Source organism: Castor canadensis, chromosome 3, assembly GCF_047511655.1.
Source record: "Castor canadensis chromosome 3, mCasCan1.hap1v2, whole genome shotgun sequence".
NCBI classification, from domain to species: Eukaryota; Metazoa; Chordata; class Mammalia; order Rodentia; family Castoridae; genus Castor; species Castor canadensis.
In genome coordinates, this window is record NC_133388.1 from 116178774 (window position 1) to 116201084 (window position 22311).

The window sequence follows — 22311 nt, forward strand, 5'->3', positions numbered from 1 at the left end:
CTAATATTTAAAGGAATTTCATTTGGGACGTCCACATTTTCTTGAAAACTACGCCAACGTCATTGACAATAGGCCTAGGTTCCCAGGCATCTATCAGCTAAATAGCTGGTGGCCTCACTTGTGAGACACATCTCTGTCTTCATCACCATCCTCCACACTCCCAGCAGCCCTCACACACTCCACGTTCAAGGCCAGCGGCTCCCCATCACTCTACTCACTTGGGGCTTTGTCACAAGTGAGACGTCCCTCCGATACCAACCAGGTTCCTCACGGTGTTTGAGTTTGTAACTCATTGCACACATGATAGTGGCAGCTAAAACTTCATAGTGCTTACCAAGGCTAGATAATTTCTCATGTATTTACAATGCATTAACTCATTTAATCTTTATACTAACCAGAGAATGAAGCCTATCAGAGTGCCCATTTCACAGATTAATAAACTGAGACAGTACAACCTTGACCACTTGCCAAGGCAACAGTGATTTGGAGTGTGGTGACACCCAACTGTCAGGCAGACGTGTCTCAGAGCCCAAGAATGCAATCGTGAAGCTTTATTTTTGCACAAAGGGAAAGGATCATCCCAAGAGACTGTGTCTTTTCAATACTTTCATTACCTTCAGAAGTATGTGCCTAATGCTTCTTTAAATACCTAGAAAGCAAAAATTTGGATTAAGACCAGGCCACAGGTAGCATTTTGTTTCACTTTGTGGTGCTTGGAGACACAAGCTGTCCTTTCTCTAAAGCTTTGCTGCTTTCTGCCAGAAAATTGTCACCATAAAACAACAAACAGTGGGTCTGAATTTGAAGGCACCTCAAGAGCTGTCTGCATAGCCATGAACATTGGGCTCAAGAATCTGTCCTTTCAGTTTTTTTAAAGTAAGACTTGATATTTGCATACACATAAAATTAACCAATTGCTTTGCAATGATGAAAATGTATGGACCACATATGCCATTTTTCTGCAAGGTGGGCTTTTCATTTCCAAGCTACATCGTGATTCTATGTCTAGGACCGAAAACTCTTTAGTGACGATTGCCTCACACACTGGTATCACCAAGCTCTAGAAGAGGTGAGAACTATTTCCCTTTACCCAAGAATAACTAGGAAGCTCGGAGGGCCATTCTGCCTCCCACAACCAGGGGATCCCTCAAATCTTCATCACCTTTCAGCACTTTCCTTTTATTCCTCTTGAGGAATAAAGCTTGCAAATTATAATAAAAGATTTGCTCTTCTAGGTCTCTAGTTATCTAACAGTTAATATATAACTTAATTTAAAGATTAAATTATATGGGTTACTTTCCTCATATTAAAGACAAGGAGCTCAAATGTGAACTCGGGTTGGTTTGACTCCCAAATTCTGGTTTATGCTATATTCCATAATACCTCCTAGATGCTGATTAGTTTAAGCAGTTGCTCCACAAGGCTTTTAAGCACCAAGAGCCATTTGCTGGTCTGTTTTGGGGACAGACAATGCCTCAAGAGCTGAGGATGAGGACATCTCACTCCTAGGCCAGTACATAACCAATCAACTTAAATTCATTCATTCCAAATATGGACACACACTGACCCAATTAAGAGTCCCAAGAATTTGGGAGAACAGGATAAAAAGGAGTAAGTTGAGAGCCTATTGCAGGAAAATTAGTGAGGAAGAATGAAAATACAGATTCTCAAGGACACCAGAAAAAACAGTGATGCCAGCTCATCATGGCTCACACTTTCAAAGCTAACAGAGCAGAAGCATGAAGTTGATTGCAAAGTGAAAAACCTCTTCCCAGTAGACAAGCAGAGAGAGCATCCAGACTCCTAAGTTAGAAGAAGAGTGCTCGGGCCCAGCCAAGAAGCAACAGTACAAAGCTGAACAGGGTTTGGGGGAGCCTTGTGAACTTACAGGACCGTGGTCTGCTGTGGTACCTGAGGAAGGAACGTGCTCCAGCATCAAGTGCATGCAGCGGGTGGTTCTCTTAGGGCAAAGACACCGGCTGGGGCAGGGCAGCACCAGCAGGCACCAGCTGGCCAGGAGAAAGCAAGTGGTCCAGCAAAGCAGGCTGTGTTCCATCGCTCCATCCACTGCTGGACAGGCAAAGCCACAGGCAGCACGCAGCAACTGCAGCAATACAGCCTGGTGATGTTGGTGATTGTAATGGCTAAGCTGGGTTGAGCTGAGCTTGGGAACCCTGGTTGAAAGAGGCTCCCAGGGAGCCAGCACCCCTGGGCCAATCCAGGAGGAGGGAGATCACATTACAGGGTTGAGGGCAGGGCACTTCTAGCAGGGCCTGGACTCCCAGTGACAGGACAAGCTTATGATTACAAAAGTTTCTGTAGGCAGCAAAAGGCAAATAAAAACTTTCCCAAAGTTGCTTCCACTGCACTTTTATGTAAGCCCCGGCCTCTTAGCCCCTAGCTGTCCTTTTGAAGCTCAAGTTGATTAATTATTTATTGAATCCATGCAGAACAGCTTTTCTCCTTTTTATCTGGTAAGACTATGGACGCCTAAAGGGCAGCCCGTTATAATTAGTTGATCTAAGTGTACATATTTCTCCCTTACCCTAAACCATGCTATGGTTTTGTTTCTTTCTCTATCTGCTACTACTGAACCCCAACACGTTTCACTCACATTGGATTCAAACCGGTTACTTCTCATTTCTTCTTTAACTACTTATGGTTTAAAATCAGATGCTTAAAACCATGAGCTCATGTCCTTGCTTGTGGAGGAGACGACTGATGGGCTCACACCGTGCAAGTATGTGAAGGAGAACAGATGCAGTCTCCGCTGGCCAGGTATGGAAGTGTGTGAAAACAGCAGACCATGATCAAATATGCCTTGCAGTTACACCCCTACATTTTGATCTTTCTGTAATCAGGTACTGTTTTTTGTTCTTTTTTTTTTAATCTTTAAAGACTGTTTTCAAACAATTCTCTTTTAAACAATATAAAAGTACTACAAAAACAAATTAAAACTTGGGTGGACAATCCCAGATGACCAGATTGAGAAACGCTTCTAGTGAATGGATGGCTGGTTTTGTCAAATTTTATCAACTTTATGCGGAAAAATAAATTCCTCCTTCTTTCTGCAGTGGTTTTTCAGGCTCTTTACACTCTACTGTGGGTGCATACTGCCCTCTTTTGGCAAAATGTTCACTTTTGGAAATTAAGAAAAATTTGAAGAAACAAATTAATCTTTGTGAATAGAATGATTTTAAAATAAACTTTGCTTAACATAATTCACATCTTTTGCTGCCTAAGTATTCCAATAACCCAAACCACAAACTTCATCCTATCAGTTCCATGCTCACAACTCCTGCACTCTTGCCAGTGTCTGATTGGGAGAACTTGGAGCAGACCTGCAGGTTTGAGCCTTTTGTTTTCAGTTCAAAGTACAAAAAAAAAAAATTATCTGTATTCACAAAGCCCCTTTCCAGAAGGAAAGATGAAAATCTTTCCACTTTAGAAACCTAAATGGATGTTCAATAAAAACCATGCTGACTACTGGCAGAGAGCACAGGACTAAGAGCCACAGGGCCCAAGCCAGCATACACCCACAGCAAGGCTGCTGTGACCTGTGTGTTCTCAGAGTGCCTTAGACAACTCTGGCTGAGAAGCACTACATGCTCTAGATAAGATATTCCAAACATTTTTTAAATGCATGCATGTGCTCTGACTGAGGAAATAATAAGAAGTGTACAAGGGTCTGAAAAGCAAAGGGAAAAGAGTAGGCCACAGGCTCAGCCTGGGGAAATAGGGAAGGCTGGTCAGCTGGAGAGGACTTGTGTAAGGAAGAGAAATTAACTTCAGTGGTTGGAGTCACAGAGGTACAGAAAGAGAAGCAGCCCTTTCCCAATCCAACTGGTGAATCTTCACTGGAAATCTCCAGCATAAACCCAGAGCTGTAGCTTAAGGAGAAAGAAATAATCCCCACTCCTAGCAATGCCCACTCTACTCACCCTAGAAAATGCAAGGAAAACTGCCTTCAAAATTTGCTCTGGGAAGGCAGAGAGTAAAATTTCCCTGGAAGTGTGACATCTACATGTTTTCAAAATGGCCTTCACATGGATTTTCAGACCACTTCACTTAGATGGTCCTAGAGGCTTTTTTGGGTTTTGTGGTAGTGGAGGTTGAACTCAGGACCTCACACTTGCTAGGAAGGCACTGAACCACTTGAACTACTCTACCAGTCCTTTTACGCACTGGTTATTTTTTATAGGGTCTGCTTTATGCCCCACTGGCTTGAACCATGATCCTCCTATCTGTGCTTCTCCATATAGCTGGGATGACAGGAACACACCACTGTATCCAGCCATTGGTTGAGATGGGGGTCTTCCAAACTTTTTGTCTGAGCTGACCTTGAACTGTGATCCTCCTGAACTTTGCCTCCCAACTAGCTAGTATTAGAGACTTGAGTCACAGTGCCCAGCCTTGAAAACCTTAAGCAGAGGATTTAAAAGCAGTCACAATGGGGAACAACCCAGGCAAATGATAATCCTTATGGATCAAGTTTTACAATATAGGCTCAGTCCAAACTCACAAAATACAAAAGAAATAGTTAAAAATGCCACTCATCAGAAACATCGTGAGCAGAAGCCTTCCTTAGAGTTCAGATAATGGAATCAGACACGAGAATAAAATAATTTGGTTCACTTTTCATAGAGAATTGAACATTTTTAATAAAAGCAAACACTTAAAAACAACCAGGCCAGTCTTAAAAGGCAGAACTTGAGATGAAAATGGAACAGATGGTAAAACTCAACGTAAGGGTTTAACACATTTAAAGCAAACTTAGAGAGAATGAGTGATCAGAAGATACATTTGAAGAAATTAATCTAAACTTCAATGCTGAGATAAAAGTTGAGACAGTATTTGTAAGAAAAAAGAAGTGGCCAAGAATTTCCAGAATTGGCAGATCAACTCACACAGCTGTAAGATCAATAAATGCCAGGTAGGAAAAAATGAAAAGAAATCAACTCCTAGGCATGTTATATGAAACTAAAAAGGATTAACAATGCCAAGACAAAAGTTTAAAGCAGAGATAAAAGGCAGCTGACCTTCAAAGGAATGGCTGCCAGTTCCTGTAGTAGCTACAATGAAAGCCAGAATTAGAGAAATCATAATCCCTTTAGAGAAAATATCGCCAACCAAAAATTAATATAATCTATGAACTATCTTTCAAGAACAAAGACAAAATAAAATATTTTCAGTCAGACAAAACTAAGAGTTAGCAACCTATATAGTCTTTCACAAAAAGAAATTCAGACTGATGCACTTTAGGGAAAAGAATATTGTGATGGTCTAAGATGAAGGAAGGACTAATGATCAAAAGCAAGTACAATTGAGAGTAGATCTAATTTAGCATTGGTCAGACAAGTAATGGCCATGGTGCAGTACATAGGAGCTTAAATTTTTAGAATTGAGAACACACAATATGCTAGCGTATTATTTTAACATGTTAACTTCAGAGTTGAAAGTTTTTTTTCTATTTTATCATTTTTACATTTACTTACATGTTTATACATTGTGCTCTCTCCCTGCCCCCACTTAGAGGCAGAACCTGTTCTGCCCTCTTGTTCTCTGATTTTGTTGAAGAGAAAGCATAGGAGATAATAAGAAAGGCATATTGTTTTTGCTAGTTTGAGATAAAGATAGCTACATAGATTCCTAGTGTTGCTTCTATGAACATGTGTATTGCAACCCACATTGGTTAATCTCTACCAGACCTCTTCTCTGCTTCCTGGTCCCCTTCCCACAGTGACCTCTACCAGTTTAAGATTATTTTATTTGCTCCTCTACAGTGAGCACATCAACCACATTCAAATTTCAAATTTCCTTTCCTTTCCCTATTTCTCCTGTGTGCATTCTCCCCTTAGTATGAGACCATTGTCCAATAACATCACTGCATTTGTTTTGGGTCTATAATCCACATTATGAGGGAGAACATGCAATTTTTGGCCTTCTGAGTCTGGCTAACTTCGCTTAAGATGATGTTTTCTAGTTCTATCCATTTACTTGTGAATGGCAAAATTCCATTGTGTATAAATACATTTTGTCAATAGTGGGGCATCCTGGCTGTTTCCATAGCTTGGCTATTATAAATAGTGCTGCAATAAACATGGGTGTACAAGTACTTTTGTAATAACCTGAGTCGCATTCCTTAGATATATCCCTAGGAGGGGTATTGCTGGATCATATGGCAGATCTATGTTTAGTTTTTTAAGGAGCCTCCATATTGTTTTCCAAAGTGGTTGTACTAGCTTACTTACATTCCCACAAGCAGTGTATGAGGATTCCTTTTTCCCTGCATCCTCACCAACATTTGTTGGTGGTGGTGTTTTTGATGATAGCCACTCCAACAGGGGTGAGGTAGAATCTTAATGTGGTTTTGATTTGCATTTCCTTTATGGCCAGGAATGGTGAGCATTTTTTCATATATATATATATATATATATATGGTTTTTTTTTTTTTTTGGCCATTTGGATTTCTTCCTTTGAAAAAGTTGTTTAATTCAGTTGCCCACTTCTTTATGGGTTCATTGACTTTGGGGGTGTTTAGTTTTTTGAGCACCCTGTATATTCTGGTTATCAGTCCTTTGATGTATAGCTAGTAAATATTTTCTCCCATTCTCTGGGTGGTCTCTTCAACTTAGAGACCATTTCTTTTGTTGTGCAGAAGCTTTTAATTTCATGTAGTCCATTTGTCCATCCTTTTTTAGTTGCTGGGCTGCTAAAGTACTACTGAGGAAGTCCTTCCCTATACCTACTGCTTCCAAGGTATTCCCTGCTCTTTTCTATACTAACTGCAAGGTTTCGGGTCTGATATTAAGGTTCTTAATCCACTTTGAGTTTATACTAGTACAAGGTGACAGGCATGGACCTAGTTTCAGTTTTCTGCAAGCAGTTAGCCACTTTTCCCAGCAACATTTGTTAATGAGGCTGTCTTTTCTCCATCATATGTTTTTGGCGCCTTTTGTCAAAAATAAGGTGGGCATAGCTGTGTAGATTTATATCTGGGTCCTCTATTCTGTTTCACTGGTCTTCATATCTGTTTTACTGGTCTTCATATCTGTTTTTGGGCCAGTACCACGTTGTTTTAATTACTATGGCTCTGTAATATAGTTTGAAGTTGGGTATTGTGCTACCTTCAGCATTGCACTTTTTGCTCAGTATTTTCTTGGCTATTCGCAATCTTTTGTGTTTCCAAATGACCTTTAGTGTAGATTTTTCAATCTCTGTAATGAATGTCATTGGGATTTTGATGGCCATTGTGTCGAACATGTAGATTGCTTTTGGTAGTATAGCCATTTTTACTATGTTGATTCTGCCAATCCATGAGCGTGGGAGATCTTTTCACCTTCTGTAGTCTTCTTCGATCTCTTTCTTCAGTGGTTTGTAGTTCTCCTTGTAGAGGTCATATACATCTATCATTAAGTTTACTCCTAGGTATTTGATTTTTTTTGAGGCTGTTGTAAGTGGAATTGTTTTCATATATTCTTTCTCAATTTGTTCATTGCTAGGGTATAGAAAGGCTACTGATCTTTGTAAGTTAATTTTGTGTAATGCTATATTGCTGAAGCTGTTTATGGTGTCTAGAAGTCTTGGGGTGGAGGTTTTTGGGTCTTTGAGGTATAGGATGTTGTCTGCAAATAGGGATATGTTGACTATTTCTTTACCTATTTATATTCCTTTTATTTCTTCTTCTTGTCTTATTGCTTTGGCTAGGATTTCCAGGACTATGTTGAACAGGAATGGGGAGAGTGGGCACCCTTCTCTCTCCTGAGTTTAGGGGAAATGGTTTCAGTTTTTCCCCAGTATGATGTTGGTTATAGGTTTGTCATATATTGCCTTTACAATGTTGAAGCACATTCCTTTTATTCCTAGTTTTCTTACAGCTTTTATCATGAAGTGGTGTTGAATCTTATCAAAGGCTTTTTCTGCATCTATTGAGATGGTCATGTGGTTTTTGTCTTTGCTTCTATTAATGTGCTGTATTACATTTATTGATTTGCATATATTGAACCATCCTGCATCCCTGGGATGAAGCTGACTTGGTCATGGTGAGTGATCATTCTGATATGTTATTGGATTTGGCTTGCCATTATTTTATTGAGGATTTTTACATCAATGTTCATTAAGGAGATTGGCCTATAGTTCTCCTTTTTGGATGTGTCTTTGTCTGGTTTTGGGATGAGTGGAATGCTGGTTTCATAAAATGAGTTAGGCAGTGCTCCTCCCCTTTCTACTTTGTGGTAAAGTATAAGGAGAGTTGATATTAGTTCTTCATTGAAGGTCTTGTAGAATTCGGCTGAGAAGTCATCAGGTCCTGGACTTTTCTTTTTTGGGAGACTTTATTGCTGCTTCAATTTCATTACATGTTATAGATTTGTTTAGGTGGTTAAGATCCTGTTGATTCAGTTTTTGATGGTCATAATTATCTAGAAATTTGTCCATTTCTTCGAGATTTTCCAATTTATTGGAATATAGGCTCTCAAAGTAGTCTCTGATGACTCCCTGCATTTCCTCGGCATTTGTTATTATCTCCCCTTTTGTGTTTCTGATTTTACTAATCTGGGTCTTTTCTCTCCTTATTATAATCAAGATTTGCCAGGGTGTTTTCGATCTTGTTTATTTTTTCAAAACCAGCTTTTTGTTTCATTGATTCTTTGCATGGTTTTTTTGGTCTCTATTTCATTAATTTTGGCCCTTATTTTTATTACTTCTCTCCTTCTGATTGCTTTGAGTTTTGCTTGTTTTTGTTTTTCTAGGAGTTTGAGATGTAGCATTAGGTTGTTTATTTGAGATCTTTCTGTCCTTTTAATATATGCTCTCATTGCTATAAACTTTCCTCTTAGGACTGCCTTTGCTGTGTCCCATAGGTTCTGGTATGTGGTGTTTTCATTTTCATTAGCTTCCTCTCTTATTTCTAGTATGACCCACTGATCTTTGAGCAATGTGTTATTCAGCCTCCAATTATCTGTGTTTTCTGCTGTTGTTTTTTGTTGTTGAGTTCTAGTTTTAATGCAGTGATCAAATAGAATGCAGGGGGTTATTTCTATTTTCTTATATTTGCTGAGACTTGCTTTGTGCCCTAAGGTATGATCTATTTTGGAGAAAGTCCCATGGGCTGCTGAGAAGAATGTATATTGTGGTGTTGTTAGATGAATTATTCTCTAGATATCAGTTTGGTCCATTTTCTTTATGGTGTCATTTAGTTCTAGGATTTGTATTTTTTTGTTTGGATGACCTATCTTTAAATGATAGAGGGATATTAAAGTCTCCCACCACCACTGTATTGGAGTCTACATGTGTTTTTAAGTCCTTTACTGTATGTTTGATGAAACTGAGTGCACTAACACTGGGTACATATAGGTTGGTAATTGTTATTTCCTTTTGATGCACTGCACCTTTTAGTAATATAAAGTGTCCTTCTTTATCTCGTTTCACTAATAGAAGTTTGAAGTCTACTTTGTCTGATTTAAGTATTGCTATTCCTGCCTGTTTTGGGGGGTCATTGGCTTGGTAAATCTTCCAGCCTTTTACCCTGAGCCAGTGTTTATTTCTGTCAATAAGACAGGTCCCTTGTAAGCAACAGATTGTCAGATCTTCCTTTTTAAACCAGTTTGCCAAACGATGTCTTTTCATTGGGGAGTTGAGCCCATTGACGTTAAGTGTTAATATTGATAGGTATATGGTGATTCCTGCCATTTAGTTGTTTAAGAATTTGTGTGCAGTCACATCAAGACTACTCTGACTGCTTGTCTTTTCTTCTCCTGTGGTTTGATGCTTCCTATCCTCCCATGGTTTTGTTTGCTTTTATCTTGTGTGCAAAATTCCTTGCAGAATCTTCTGTAGTGGTGGCTTGGTGGTCATACACTGTTTTAGTTTCTGTTTATCGTGGAAGATTTTTATTGCTCTGTCAATTTTGAATGATAGTTTTGCTGAGCAGTTTCCTAGGGCTGAATTTATTTCATTCAGTGCCCAAAATACCTCACTCCATGCCCTCCATGCCTTCTTGAGAAATTTGCTGTTACTATGATGGGTTTACCTTTATATATTATTTTTCTCTCTTATATCCTTCAATAAACTTTCTCTGTTTTCTGTACTTGTTTTAATGATAGTATGCCATGGGGAGGTTCTATTTTGGTCAAGGTCTCTTTGTTGTCCTGGAGGCTTCCTCCAGTCACAGGTTTGATGCCAGACCAGTTGTTTACATATTGTAGAGAAAACACCTTGATGATAATATTTATAAACAGTTAAGAGTTGGGGGGGTAATGGTTATTAGGCTAGTTACAGATTTTGGGGAATTGATAAAGGTGGCACTAAAAAGGGGCATGGGAAAAGGGGTGGGGAGGAAAGAGATATAGGGGCTGCTGGGTTTTGTGGCACTTATGTGTGTTTGGGTGTATTTCTGTTGCTGTAGTGAAGGGTGTTTGTGTCAGGGATTGTAGGGGGCTGGGATTGTGTACAGTTGTACAGTACGCTATTCAGAAGGTGGTGAGTGTGTAGGAAGGAAGGGTAGTGTAGTGACAGGTTGGGGAAAGATAGGAGGGGAAAGGGGAGGTGAGGACAGGAGGAGAGAGTGGATGAGAAGAGGCAGAAAGAGTAGTTGGGAGGGAGAACAAGAGATTCTAGTACAGGAGGAGGGAAAGTGAAGAGGATAAGAATAGGGATAAGAGAATAGTGATGATGAAGTTAATAATACAGGAATAAAAAAGAAAAAAAAAACAGGTTCAGGAACCACAAAATTTCAGGCTATTGGTAAAAGTTCTGGAGTTATTCCTTAGGTGTCCAATCCTGGTACTGACATACAAGCGGAAGCTCTGATGTGGTTCCACCAGGTTACAGGCATGTGAATGGTATTTTGTCCTTCTGTCCACAAGATTAGTTGGAATTGTGAGGTGAGGTAAGGCTGCCAGCTTGTGCAGGGTGGTCAGAACTGTTGTTTTCACCAGGCTGCAGCTGTCTTGCCCTTCAGCTGAAGCTGTTTTGTCAGCTCCTCCCCCCAGCAAGGTGGGGCAATTCAGTTTTGAATGCTGCCCTCTATCCCAGAGAACAGCTCCAGGATCCACCTCTTGCCCCACTTTGGGAGGCTAGCCTGTCGCCCCACACCTGCTCTCAGCTTTTGTGCTTTTTCTGATGTCTGCTGAGTGCTGGTGGCTCCTTTGAGAGGTTGGTTTGTCACCTCACTCCCTCTCTCAGCCTTTATGCCTCTCCTGATCTCTGCTGGGAGCTGGTGGCTCCTTTGGGAACTTGTTGCACCGCCCTGCTCTCGGCCTTTGCTGCTTTGTGCATGAGCAACTGAGAGTTTGACACTGAGAGTTCAGCTCCTTGCCCCATCCCTGTTCCCCAGGGAAGGTTCAGCATTCCACCCTTACCTCCACTGTCAGTGTTACAGTTTGCTATTTATGTTTTCCAGTTTTTCTTGGGGGGAGGTGTCAGTCTGCCCAGGGCCTGCACTGGATTATTTTCTAGGGAGGGAGTAATGCATGGTGCATGATGCTCACCTGTTCCCTCTGCAGTTTCACACAGGCATCTTTGGAGCCAGCTGGTGGAAATAAATGGTGCTGCCTTTCTCAGTGCAGCACAATGTAGGTAGGGAGGCTTTCCACAAGCTAGGGGTCCAGGATATCACTGAGTTTGATTCTGATTGATGCTCTGTCTTCTGATTGTTGGGAGAAGAAAAGAAGAAAAAAAAGAGAGAAGCAGCAGGGGACTTTTTTCCCAGGGCTGGAGACTAGACACACTTTGATGGCTGTGCTAGGCAGGATTTTCACAGCTGTTAGGTGCAATAAAAGGCTGATTTAAGGGTCAGTCTGAATTTTATCTGCACCTAATGTGATGGCAGTTATTATTTTGGCTAGGAGCAATCACAATTACTGAAGTATAGCTCCAGTATCTCAAGGAGGTTTCTGGTGTCATGGGGTGGTTATTTTGGCTAGGAGCAATCAGAATGACCCAAGTGTAGCTCCAATATCTGGAGGAGGTTTCTGGTGTCATGGGGCTTAGAAGTTCTGATTCCCTACCTTAGCTGCCATTTTTCTGAAGGGTTTTTAAGTGTTTTGTATCTCATGTAAGAGGACAGAAAGTAACTAACTTTAAACTTTGATAAATTAGGTGAATGCATAAAAATGTCCAGAATAATCACTGAGAGTAGCAAAAATATGTATAACTTCTAAACTAACAGTAGAAAGAAACCAGGGACACAATAATCAATTCAAAAAAGGGAAAATATATTATAGCCCAAAATGTCACTTAATAGTAATATTTAAAACAATGTACATCAATGGAATGCATCAAGTAAAATTGAGAGATTAAATTCTGAAGAAACTCAGCTATGTGCTGTTTATATGAAACATATCCAAAACATAAGGATATAAGAAAGGTTGTAAATACAAACATACATTAGGTGACATTAACCAAAAAGAAACTTCTATGTGACAAAGTTGACTTGAGGCAAAGAACTTCACCTGAGGATAAAGATGACTCCTACGTAATGTTGAAGGTTCAAGTCACCTAATGGATACAGCAATCCTAAGACTACCACATCAAAATACGGAGCAAAAACTTGAAGAACTACAAGAAAGAGTTGACATTCCTTCATCAAACTGATTTTGCCAAATCTCTTTCAGCAACTCATGTACGTGATCATACACACAAAAGTTTACTTAAGCTATGAGAGATTTGAGCAACACAATTTAAAAACATTAATACATCACAATGAATAATTGCAGATCAATTGCTTTTAAGCATATATGATCTTAATGTATCTTTTAAGATACACTAAACCATTTATGAAAAATGGCCATATGAGCTGATAAAATAAAAAATGCTGCTCTTTCCTCATCATTTCTATTCAGCATTATCCTGGAGGTCCCAACCTCATCTGGCAAAATAAAAGATTAAATCCAAAAGAAAAAAAGTAAAACTGTCTAAAATTTATTTAAAGATGTGATTCTCTATGTAGAAAACCTAGACAAATTGTAAGAGACAGTGTTGGATACAAGTAATGCAAAAAGCAACAAAAAAGTAAAATATAAGTTTAATAAATGGAATATAACAGCATTGAAAACCTGAAAATAACTATCATTAAACTAACAAAAGATGTTACATCTCAGAGCCATTTTGTATTAACCACTAGTACATTTAATAATACTTAAAAGGAGAAAAGTTCTGTATTCATGGATTCATACCATAAGCATGGTAATTCCTGAACAAAATAACCTGTAAATTTAATGTGATGCCTGAGGAAAAACCAAAAGGGTTGTGTGTGTGCAACCCTGATACTAAAATACTGATAATAAAACTTACATGAATGTCTACAGGCCCAAGAAGAGCAAAGAAATGCCTGGACTGTAAATTGAACACATTTATGTTAGTAGGTCAAGAATTACTGTAAATCTACAGTAAATAAAACTAGTTTTAGCACAGGGATGTATACACTGACTAATAAAATAGAAAAGGAATCTAGAATCAGAGCACAAATATATAAAAGCTTGGTTTTTGACAACAGCAACAAACATTACAGAAGAAAAAAAGACTGCTCAAAACTTCCGAAACAAGTAACAAAATTTAAAAATTTTGTTTTTTAAATATAGCACAACCACAATTTCTCACCATTCACAATGACCAATCCCGTATGTTGCAGATTCAAATGTGAAAGACAAAAATCATGGAAATTCTGTAAGAAAACATTATTTTCATGTAGGAAGGTAAGATGAATTTGAAAACTGAAATTAAAAATGGCAATTTGTTAAAAGATATCCTACCAACAAAAGCCACAAGCTGAGAAGATATTTGCAACACATATTATCGACAATGGATCAGTATTAATATATAGGAACACCTATAATTGACCTTTAAAATGAAACTACCGAGGGCTGAGGATGTGGCTCAGTGGTAGAGCACAGTCTTAGGTTTGATCCTCAGTAACATAAAAAAAAAATAAATTTACAAAATACTTAAAATAAGCCTCTTTTACAGAAAATCTAAAACCAAGTAACACTTGAAAAGATTAAAAAGAAAACTTCAAACAAGTAACAAAGTCCCTAGCAGATAGCTTACATTACCAAACAGGGAAAAATCACTGTCAAGTGCATACATGTGAGAAAGTGAGGCATCTGGAACACTGCATCTTCAGCATTGCTGAATGGAACACACTGTTCACTATCTTATGAAACAAATCTGCATCATCTAGGTGAATATAACTCTGCTCCCAGATGTACACTCTTAAAAAAAAAACTTTCACACATGGAGTATTCACAAAGGACTACAGTAAGTCCACCTTATTCATGGATTTATTACATGCGATTTTGGTCAAGCGCACTAAGAAAAAGAAGGAAAAAGGAAGGGAGGGAGGGGAAGTAAAAATCAAAAGGAAAAGTTTTAATTCCTGCACACACCTTACACAGCTCAGTGGATGAACTCCGTCAGTCCAACATACAGATAATAACATTATCTGTCATCAGTTGTATTTAAATTGTGTGTATCTACTAAGTGTGTCCCTGCCCTTAATTTTGTGTAAATCTGCCTCTCAAAACCCAAATAGTGCCCTCAAAATCCAGATAGAAATGAATGTGCTTAACTGGAGTGATAAAGTGAACATTTTAGATTTGTTGGAAGGTGGAGTGTGTTTAGCAGAAATGGCACCCACAGAACAGAACTGAATGTGATTGGGTTTTTCTCAACAGTGGGCTCCTTGGACCCAGATAGCCATGGTTATCAAGGCTGTACTGTACTTTAAGGAATAAAAACATGTCCATCAGAGAATAAACTGTAACTGTGACTGTAACATTATGTACAATATGATCAATTTGGGGAAGACATGAACAAGTGAGCTGCAGAAGCTCACTTGATCTCAGCAAGTATGAAGTCAAATAGTATGTGGCTGTATAAACAGAAACATGTAGTAAAACAGCAGCAAAAAAGCAAGATCATAATACACACAGAAAGGTGACAGAGAGGAGGGACTAAATGACATTGAGAAGGGGCACACAGGTACATACATGTGTGATATTTCTATTTTACTTAATTTTATAAATACAGTTCATATTAACTGAATATCAAAATAATTTTCATAGAAAATTCTGTATCCTTCACAAATGACAAGAGTCAAAAGGAACTGAGATGTTCAAACACAAACAACTGTGTCTCAGCACATATATGTACTGAGATTGTGTTCATTTAAAACTAAGAGAGAAAGAAAAGGCAGGCCACTACATGATGCTCAATTACATGTGACTGTTTATTTTAAATGATTTACCAATGATTTAACAGGCTTTGCTTCACTTTCATCTCAAACAGCTAGAAATCAACACACTTGTCATATCTTATTTTAACCACTGTGTATGCTATTTTGATAACATTTTTCTTTATTAATATCAGAACCAAATATATTGACCAAAACGTATAGATTTAAATTAGCTTCTTGGTAGCCATATGACAGATTCTTGGGATTTATCTGATGTTAGATGATATTTCAGGCCTATTACCAGCTATATGCATGACAGGCAAAATACACCACTCTAGACCTGCTTTCTTCTCTACAGATTAAAGACCTAGATTAGATGATAACTAATGTTTTATCTGTCTATACAATTCCATGATGATACTCCTCCTCATCACTTTCATTTACTTTTAATTCATTTGCTACTTTTCTACCTATAGACCATAATTTTCCATATCCAAGAATGGAAATTCATTAAAAAATAGACACAAACAAAAATATTCTTATTCCAATATATCTGCATTAACAGATAAGAAGGCTTTCACTTGAGTTTCCATTTAATTCTACCTCTTTATTTAAAATCAGTGATAAAGTCACACTTATAAAATAAAAGCATTTAAGAACACAAAAGATACATTTTGATGACAAAAAAAATATGCAATGATCATAAAATCTACCGTACACTTTGCCAAGGTGAATAGAATGAAAGACAATATGAAAATGTCAATCTTCAAATGCATCCCTAACAAAGGCTCCTAAATAGTAAGGCCATCACTGAAGAATATATATTTCTACAAATCTGGATATAGTGTCAAAAAATTAGGGGTGAGGAGGCAGATAAGATTAAAACTGATCCTAGGTTTAACATGAAAATATGTGGGTGCCAGGAATTCAAGATTAAACTTAATTCATAACAAAATGAATACTTATAACAAATGACAAAGGTATGGAACTATTTTCTTAGAAACAAAATGGTCATATCTTAATAATAGTTTAATGGTCGCATAGAAAAATTGTAGACATCCACATTATGCCTCCCACCCTGGCCACAGGTGTAAAACAAACACCTTCCATGAAATTATCTTTCACATTACTAAAATATCCTCAATTATTTGGGAAATTTTTATGTTTAGACTATTCCAAACAATTGCTTTGTATGTGTGAAATTATTAGAACTGAGATATCTGAAACAATATTTGAATCTTCAAGAGACAAAAATCCCTCTCACTATACAATGATTAAAGGAGTTTCCTTAAGCAAACCTGAGCAACTACTGTAATGGTAATGCTGGTGGGAATAAGTGATACTTTAAAAATATATAATCCATCTAACACTAAGCAGCAAGTATGTTACATTGTACACTTTCTTAACAAGGAATGACTGTTTTCAGGCCTTACTAAGGAAGGATAAAACTAATAGTGGCATTTACTACCTGTTTTATTACTGAGAAGCTACATAGCGTAAGTATGTAATAGTAAGCAAAAAATGAAAACCGTCATAATTTTACCAAAGAAACAGAAAAACAGAGGAAGAAGTTAAATGAGCATGGTGTCGGTCCCAAAGATTGCACTATGACTCTGAACCAGATTTCAATACAAAGGAATCTACATACAGTTTCAGTGATTACCTATGTATCTAGAAAGATCCAAAGCAAATGTAGGCAAGCTCAGCCCTACCTTGTCAAAGATAAATATTCAGATAGAGCAGAAGTCCCATTTGCTAAAGTGCATCAGCTGATCATATCGCTTTGGCCCTGCTACTTAGAGCTATCCAAGCAAGTGGTGGTCATTTGCGCTTATCCATTCACTCACTGTCTGTGGTCAGAGACAGAAAGGACAATGGACTTCTTTTTAAATCAAATACTTTCTACAGTGAACTATAGAAAAAAAACAGCCCTAAATACACTAACTTTTGAGTTCTAGAGAGTTAAGACAGTCTCATGATTTTTAAATACTGAAAATGTAAAGGGTCCATACAAATTAGGAGTTGTATTAAGTATATTATACTTTTCTACTTTAATATTTGCTTGCTGTGCTCTTAAAATCTCTATGAGAGAAGCAGGTATTTTCCCCATATCTTTTGGCAATAAATTCAACAGCAAAAGTTGCAGGGTTGTAAAATTTCATGAAATCTGTGTTTTAAAGCTAAATTATTCAATTTTTTGTATTATTATTGCACTCATATATTGCCCGGAATATATCTACAGCAACTCAGCAATAGTGATGGCAACAAAAAATAAGGTAAATAAGCCTACAAAGCATTTGATTTCCTTATTAGATAATAAAGTTCTCATAAAGGAAATACAAAGAACTGCAGTTCAAATCAGATTGTATTTGCTTAACAATTTTTTAAACCTTATACAAAATTAAATCTAACCTTTACCACTACAAATCTGTAAGGAACCAGAAAGGGACTTACTGTACACAAAGTCTTAACTATTGCTGCTTTCCACTTTGAAATCACTCTGAGTTAAAACAGTGTTTTCCCAATAGTTAAAGAAAAATAGATTTTAAAAAAGAGATTCTTTTTAATCACTAAATACATCATTTTTGTTACTAATGGAAACAGGTTATACTTTTTTCTACTATAATTCACTCTGATGAAAGAAATAATTCTCTCTTTTAATTCCTAGTAAACGCTACATTTTCAAGACTAAAGGAACTATCAGTAGGCATCCTTTCTTCTTGATTTAAATTATTTGTCTCTAAAATACGTCAAGTAAGCTTTTAAAGATTCAGGGAGGGGCAGCTTCATGATTTTCTCCCTCAGTAAGTTTTGAGGAGGCTCGTCTGACTTCAAGGCTTCACTGTGATCTTTCTCTTCCTCTTCTTTGCTATCTTCTTCCATTTTTTCATCCTCCTCACTGTCTAGGGGCTGAGGAATAAGCTGGTTACCCACAAATACGTAAGTGTTAATTCTCTGTTTAACTCTCTTTCTTCTTCTCTTGGGTGGCGCCCGTTGAGGAATCCCCTTGGCCTGCATCTCATCATTTATGAAATTTCTAAGTGTGCGTCGAATGTAGATTCGAGCCAAGTCCTGTAGATTCCTGACAGCACACGGGGCTAAAACAGACAGACACACACACACACCAAAAAGGAAATATTATACAACATTCATGTCATTACAAATATGTTTCTCAGTGAATTTTAGAAAACACACAAACTATAAAAACTGACTTTTGGGGTACTTTTTACATGATAAGCACCATTGTAGGTACTGAGGAGACCGGACAGCACAGAAGTTAAAAGGTACAGGTTTGTGTTGCTAGGTATCTGCATAAAGATTTTCTAGAAGAACAAGTGAAAAAAAAAAAGATCTAGCTCAAGTTAGATGTCTTAGAGATATTTTGGTTATTAACTAATTAATTAATTCAATGATTAATAATTGACCCTCTAGCAAGTATTGAGCCCTGGGTTATAGACATGAAGACATATTTTTTCCCTACCTCAACTCACCCTGATCTTTATTTTCCCAATTTTGACTTCATGTAGCATCATGATTACTACAAAATTTCAACATTGGTCTCTAAATTTTCCCAGTTGTAAATTCCGTCTTTAAAATGAAATGGTGTATTTCTTGTGAACAAAAACTCTGTGAGGCCACTTCCTTAATCCACCTGTTGGCCAGCAGTGTTTAATGGCATAAAATTGATATGCCGCAAATACCCACTGATTAAGTGATAGGCAGATCAGTGGAGGGATGGATTAATTTGTTGCCAATCCCCTTCCCATGTAAGAGAATTGTCAAAGAGGATGGTGGTCTGGCTTCCGTTGCTTTGCTGTCACTTTTTATTATTCCATTGGATTATTTCTAATCTGTTATGCATCTGTCATGCCTGAATTGATTTAAACTCCTTGGAACATACTGATATTTTGGCTTGATTTCTTACTAAGAATGATTTCTCTATTATAACTTTAAGGTTTTATTTGTAATTTATAATAAATTACTCTTGTAGTCAAGCAAAAAAAAATGAATTTAGGGTAAGTAAGGATGACATGATTAGAGACAAAAACAGGAGAATGAATTTACCCTGCACATCCTTTTATACTGATTGACGCTTAATTCATTTGAAAAGGACTATTTTTAAAAACTCAAAAAGCAGCCCTTGAACAGCTACCTGACTGAACTCTAAAGCTATTACAACACACACATACACACACCCCTTCTTTTTTTGCCATAAAACTACAAGTAGCACTGATTCGTGGCAAAGGGCCACACCAGAGGGCTGGTTCTGTTTTTTTTTTTTTTTTCCTGTACTGGGGTTTGAACTCAGGGCTTTGTGCTTGCTAGTTCCACTGCTTGTGCCACACCTCCACCTCCAGCCCTTTTTTTGCTTTGGCTATTTTGGAGACAGCATCTTGCTTTTTTGCCTGGGCAGGCCTGGATGATGATTCCTCTTTTGTGCTTCCCCACATAGCTGGGATCACTACATCCAGCTTTTGGTTGAGATGGGGGTCTCGTGAACATTTTGCCCAGGCTGGCCCTGACCCACGATGCTCCCAATCTCAGTCTCCCAAGCAGGATTACAGGTGTGGGCCACTGGTGCCCAGCTATCATGGGATTTTAAAAAAATTACTTATGTTTACTTACATCAAATATATCTGAAAGAGTTGGGTTATATCTCCTGTTTGCTTCGCTCCTGTCTCCCACAGACATATAAACACATACAAACTCTAGAACCACATACTCTCCCTTGTAGCCTTATCCCAATATTTCACCCATAGAGAAATAAATTTTCATTGTTCCACCTGAAATTGATTTTACCTAGTTTTCATTCCTGTGAAAATAGAACTATTATAAAGGATCCTTCTCAATTTTTTTTTAAAAAGCAAAATAACCCTGTTCAAGTTTTTCATTTACATTTTTTTAAATCTCTTCATTCTTGGTATTCTTTTTTGGATGTCCCCTTTCTAAACACTGTGATTGTAACATCTACAATTCTACCTTCTTTAGTTATTTGCATATGATCCATCTCTGCCTTTAGACTGTGAGCTCCTCAAAGGAAGGGCAGAAGGAGCATTGTAGGGATGGTCCATGTGTAGTGTGCATCAACTACCCCAGACCCATGGTTTCTTGGGCTTTTCTCAACAACCACAGTGGTCAGAGCTATGACCAGTCACCTATGAGACACACCTTGCAGTAGCAGACAAGGTTTTTCATTTAACTTTAGGGTATGAGAGTTTTAAGCCTAATTCAATGATCTTTTAGCACATACCAGGCAACCCACTACAAAACCTTTGCCTTACGTTTTCTTTTTCCAATCCTCTACTGAAACAGAAAAAACTCCAAAGATCCACATTGGGCATGTTCAGCTACAAACCATTTTTACTACTGGTCTGAACCTGTCTCCCAACTACATGGAGTACAAATTCAAACAAAAAAGAATTTGAGTTCAAATCCTGCTTCAACCACTGATTAGTTTTGTGAACAAGGCTCTCTAACAACAAATGTGAGATACTGTTCCTTATATATTAAAAGATGCAAAATGCTGCTTCCTCTGCCTCCTTGTAAAGTTGTTCACTTAGTGGCTTAACATGCATACAATATTGATTAAGCAACAGGCTGGGCACTTAAGAACCCATTTAGTTACATGAGTGATTTAAGTCTGCACTCAGGAAGCTGACTTTTGGAGAGGGGGCAGGAAAATAAAAAACACGAAGAAAAATGGGATATGAAAAAAAAACATCAATTACATAATAGAGACTATGGGGGTACAGTTCCTTTCATTTGGGTTGATCACAAAGGTTTCCCAGAGGAGGCCATATCTAAATCACAGTCTAATGAGATGAGGTAGCAGCCATGAAAATCTCTTGAGCCAGGCCTAGCATGTAAATGAGCTTTGCATGTTCAAGACTAAAAGAAAGCTGAAATCTGGAGAAGCAGGTCATATGAGACATGACCACATCCACAAGGGAAAAACAGGACATATGGAGAGAAACAGACAACTTTCACATATACTTTGAAGACAGGATAGATATGAATTGGCTTTGAAGCATGAGGAGAAAGAAAAAGTGCCTGGCTTGAGCAACTGGGCAGGTGCTGGTGTTAGTTACTGATATGACAAAGATGGGGGGGGGGAGAAGACACGATGAAAAAATGAACAAAAGAAACTTTGAAAACTGTGTTTTGTATGTGTTAATTCTGAGGTGTTCATTACTATCCAAAATTTCAGGAATAAGGACAACTGCAGTGTTATGCTAGGGACCATTTGCAATGTTTTATACATGTTTCTCTCTTGATGCTTAGAGGTTATATAAATTGCTTAGTCGTAAGTGACCCACATGGAGCCTGAATGCTGCCATTGGCTGCAGAATTTATGATTTCTTTTCAACCATGAGGATCATGACTCTGGGGCACAAAGTACAAGGTGCCTGTGGTGACATGCAATGACCAGGAAATGGAGAAGAGTGAGTGACAGGGAGTACAGACAGAGGAAGGAGGGGCCTAAGCCTGAGAGAGTTCTGCAAAGGCAGAGGGTAGAGAATATATGTATAAAAAATAGTGCTGGAAATTATAAAGGACCTAAGAGATAGAAACTATATTAGTCTTTTATCTGGCTTTGTTCTTGACTTTCTCTTTCTATACTAATATTCTGTCAATAACTCAATTATGCTCTCCCATGGTCAACACTGTCTGCTATTCCAGGGATGAATCTTTCAAACCTACACCATCAGAACTTCATCAAAGCCAACAGGATCCATCATGGAAAAAGATTCAGACTTGACTTTAAAGGCTTAAAGCACTGAGAAGTCTTAAAATAACTTGCCCATGAGCCTCATTTAAAAGTTCTTTTGAATGACACAAACATTCAGTTAATTCTCAGCCTTCCTACTCAAATATCCCTTATATTCTCTATTGCTCAGCACTCCCTTGTTTATGATACTTTGAGCTATGAGATACGGATTTAGTGGATTAGACAATACTAATCCTGACTGCTGTAAAATTTATTTTACATTTCAAGTTTTCACCTCATAATATAGTTAAGGTTATCTCTAACATACACATTTAAGCTCCATTGTTTTCCAAAAAGTACTATGAGGTTTTATAGTAACCTAGGTGTCAGGAATTTCATTTTTATTAATAAACATTCAAAGGAATGTTTT

At 37.9% G+C, this 22311-nt stretch overlaps 1 protein-coding gene across 13 annotated transcripts in view; it reads right to left on the bottom strand.

Moving 5' to 3' along the window:
• Positions 1-22311, bottom strand: part of Pcmtd1 (protein-L-isoaspartate (D-aspartate) O-methyltransferase domain containing 1) — a 246183-nt gene that overhangs the window by 153704 nt on the left and 70168 nt on the right. For 10 of the 13 annotated variants that reach the window (XM_020182621.2, XM_020182620.2, XM_020182616.2 and 7 more), the window contains one exon: positions 15209-18270. The exons of 2 other annotated variants lie outside the window; for them this stretch is intronic. In XM_020182621.2, coding sequence (XP_020038210.1) covers positions 17903-18270 — 368 coding nt within the window. In that variant the 3' untranslated portion in view covers positions 15209-17902. Of the gene's footprint in view, positions 1-1888; positions 18271-22311 lie in introns of those variants that run through there. One more of the 13 variants, XM_074068521.1, reaches the window with a different exon arrangement.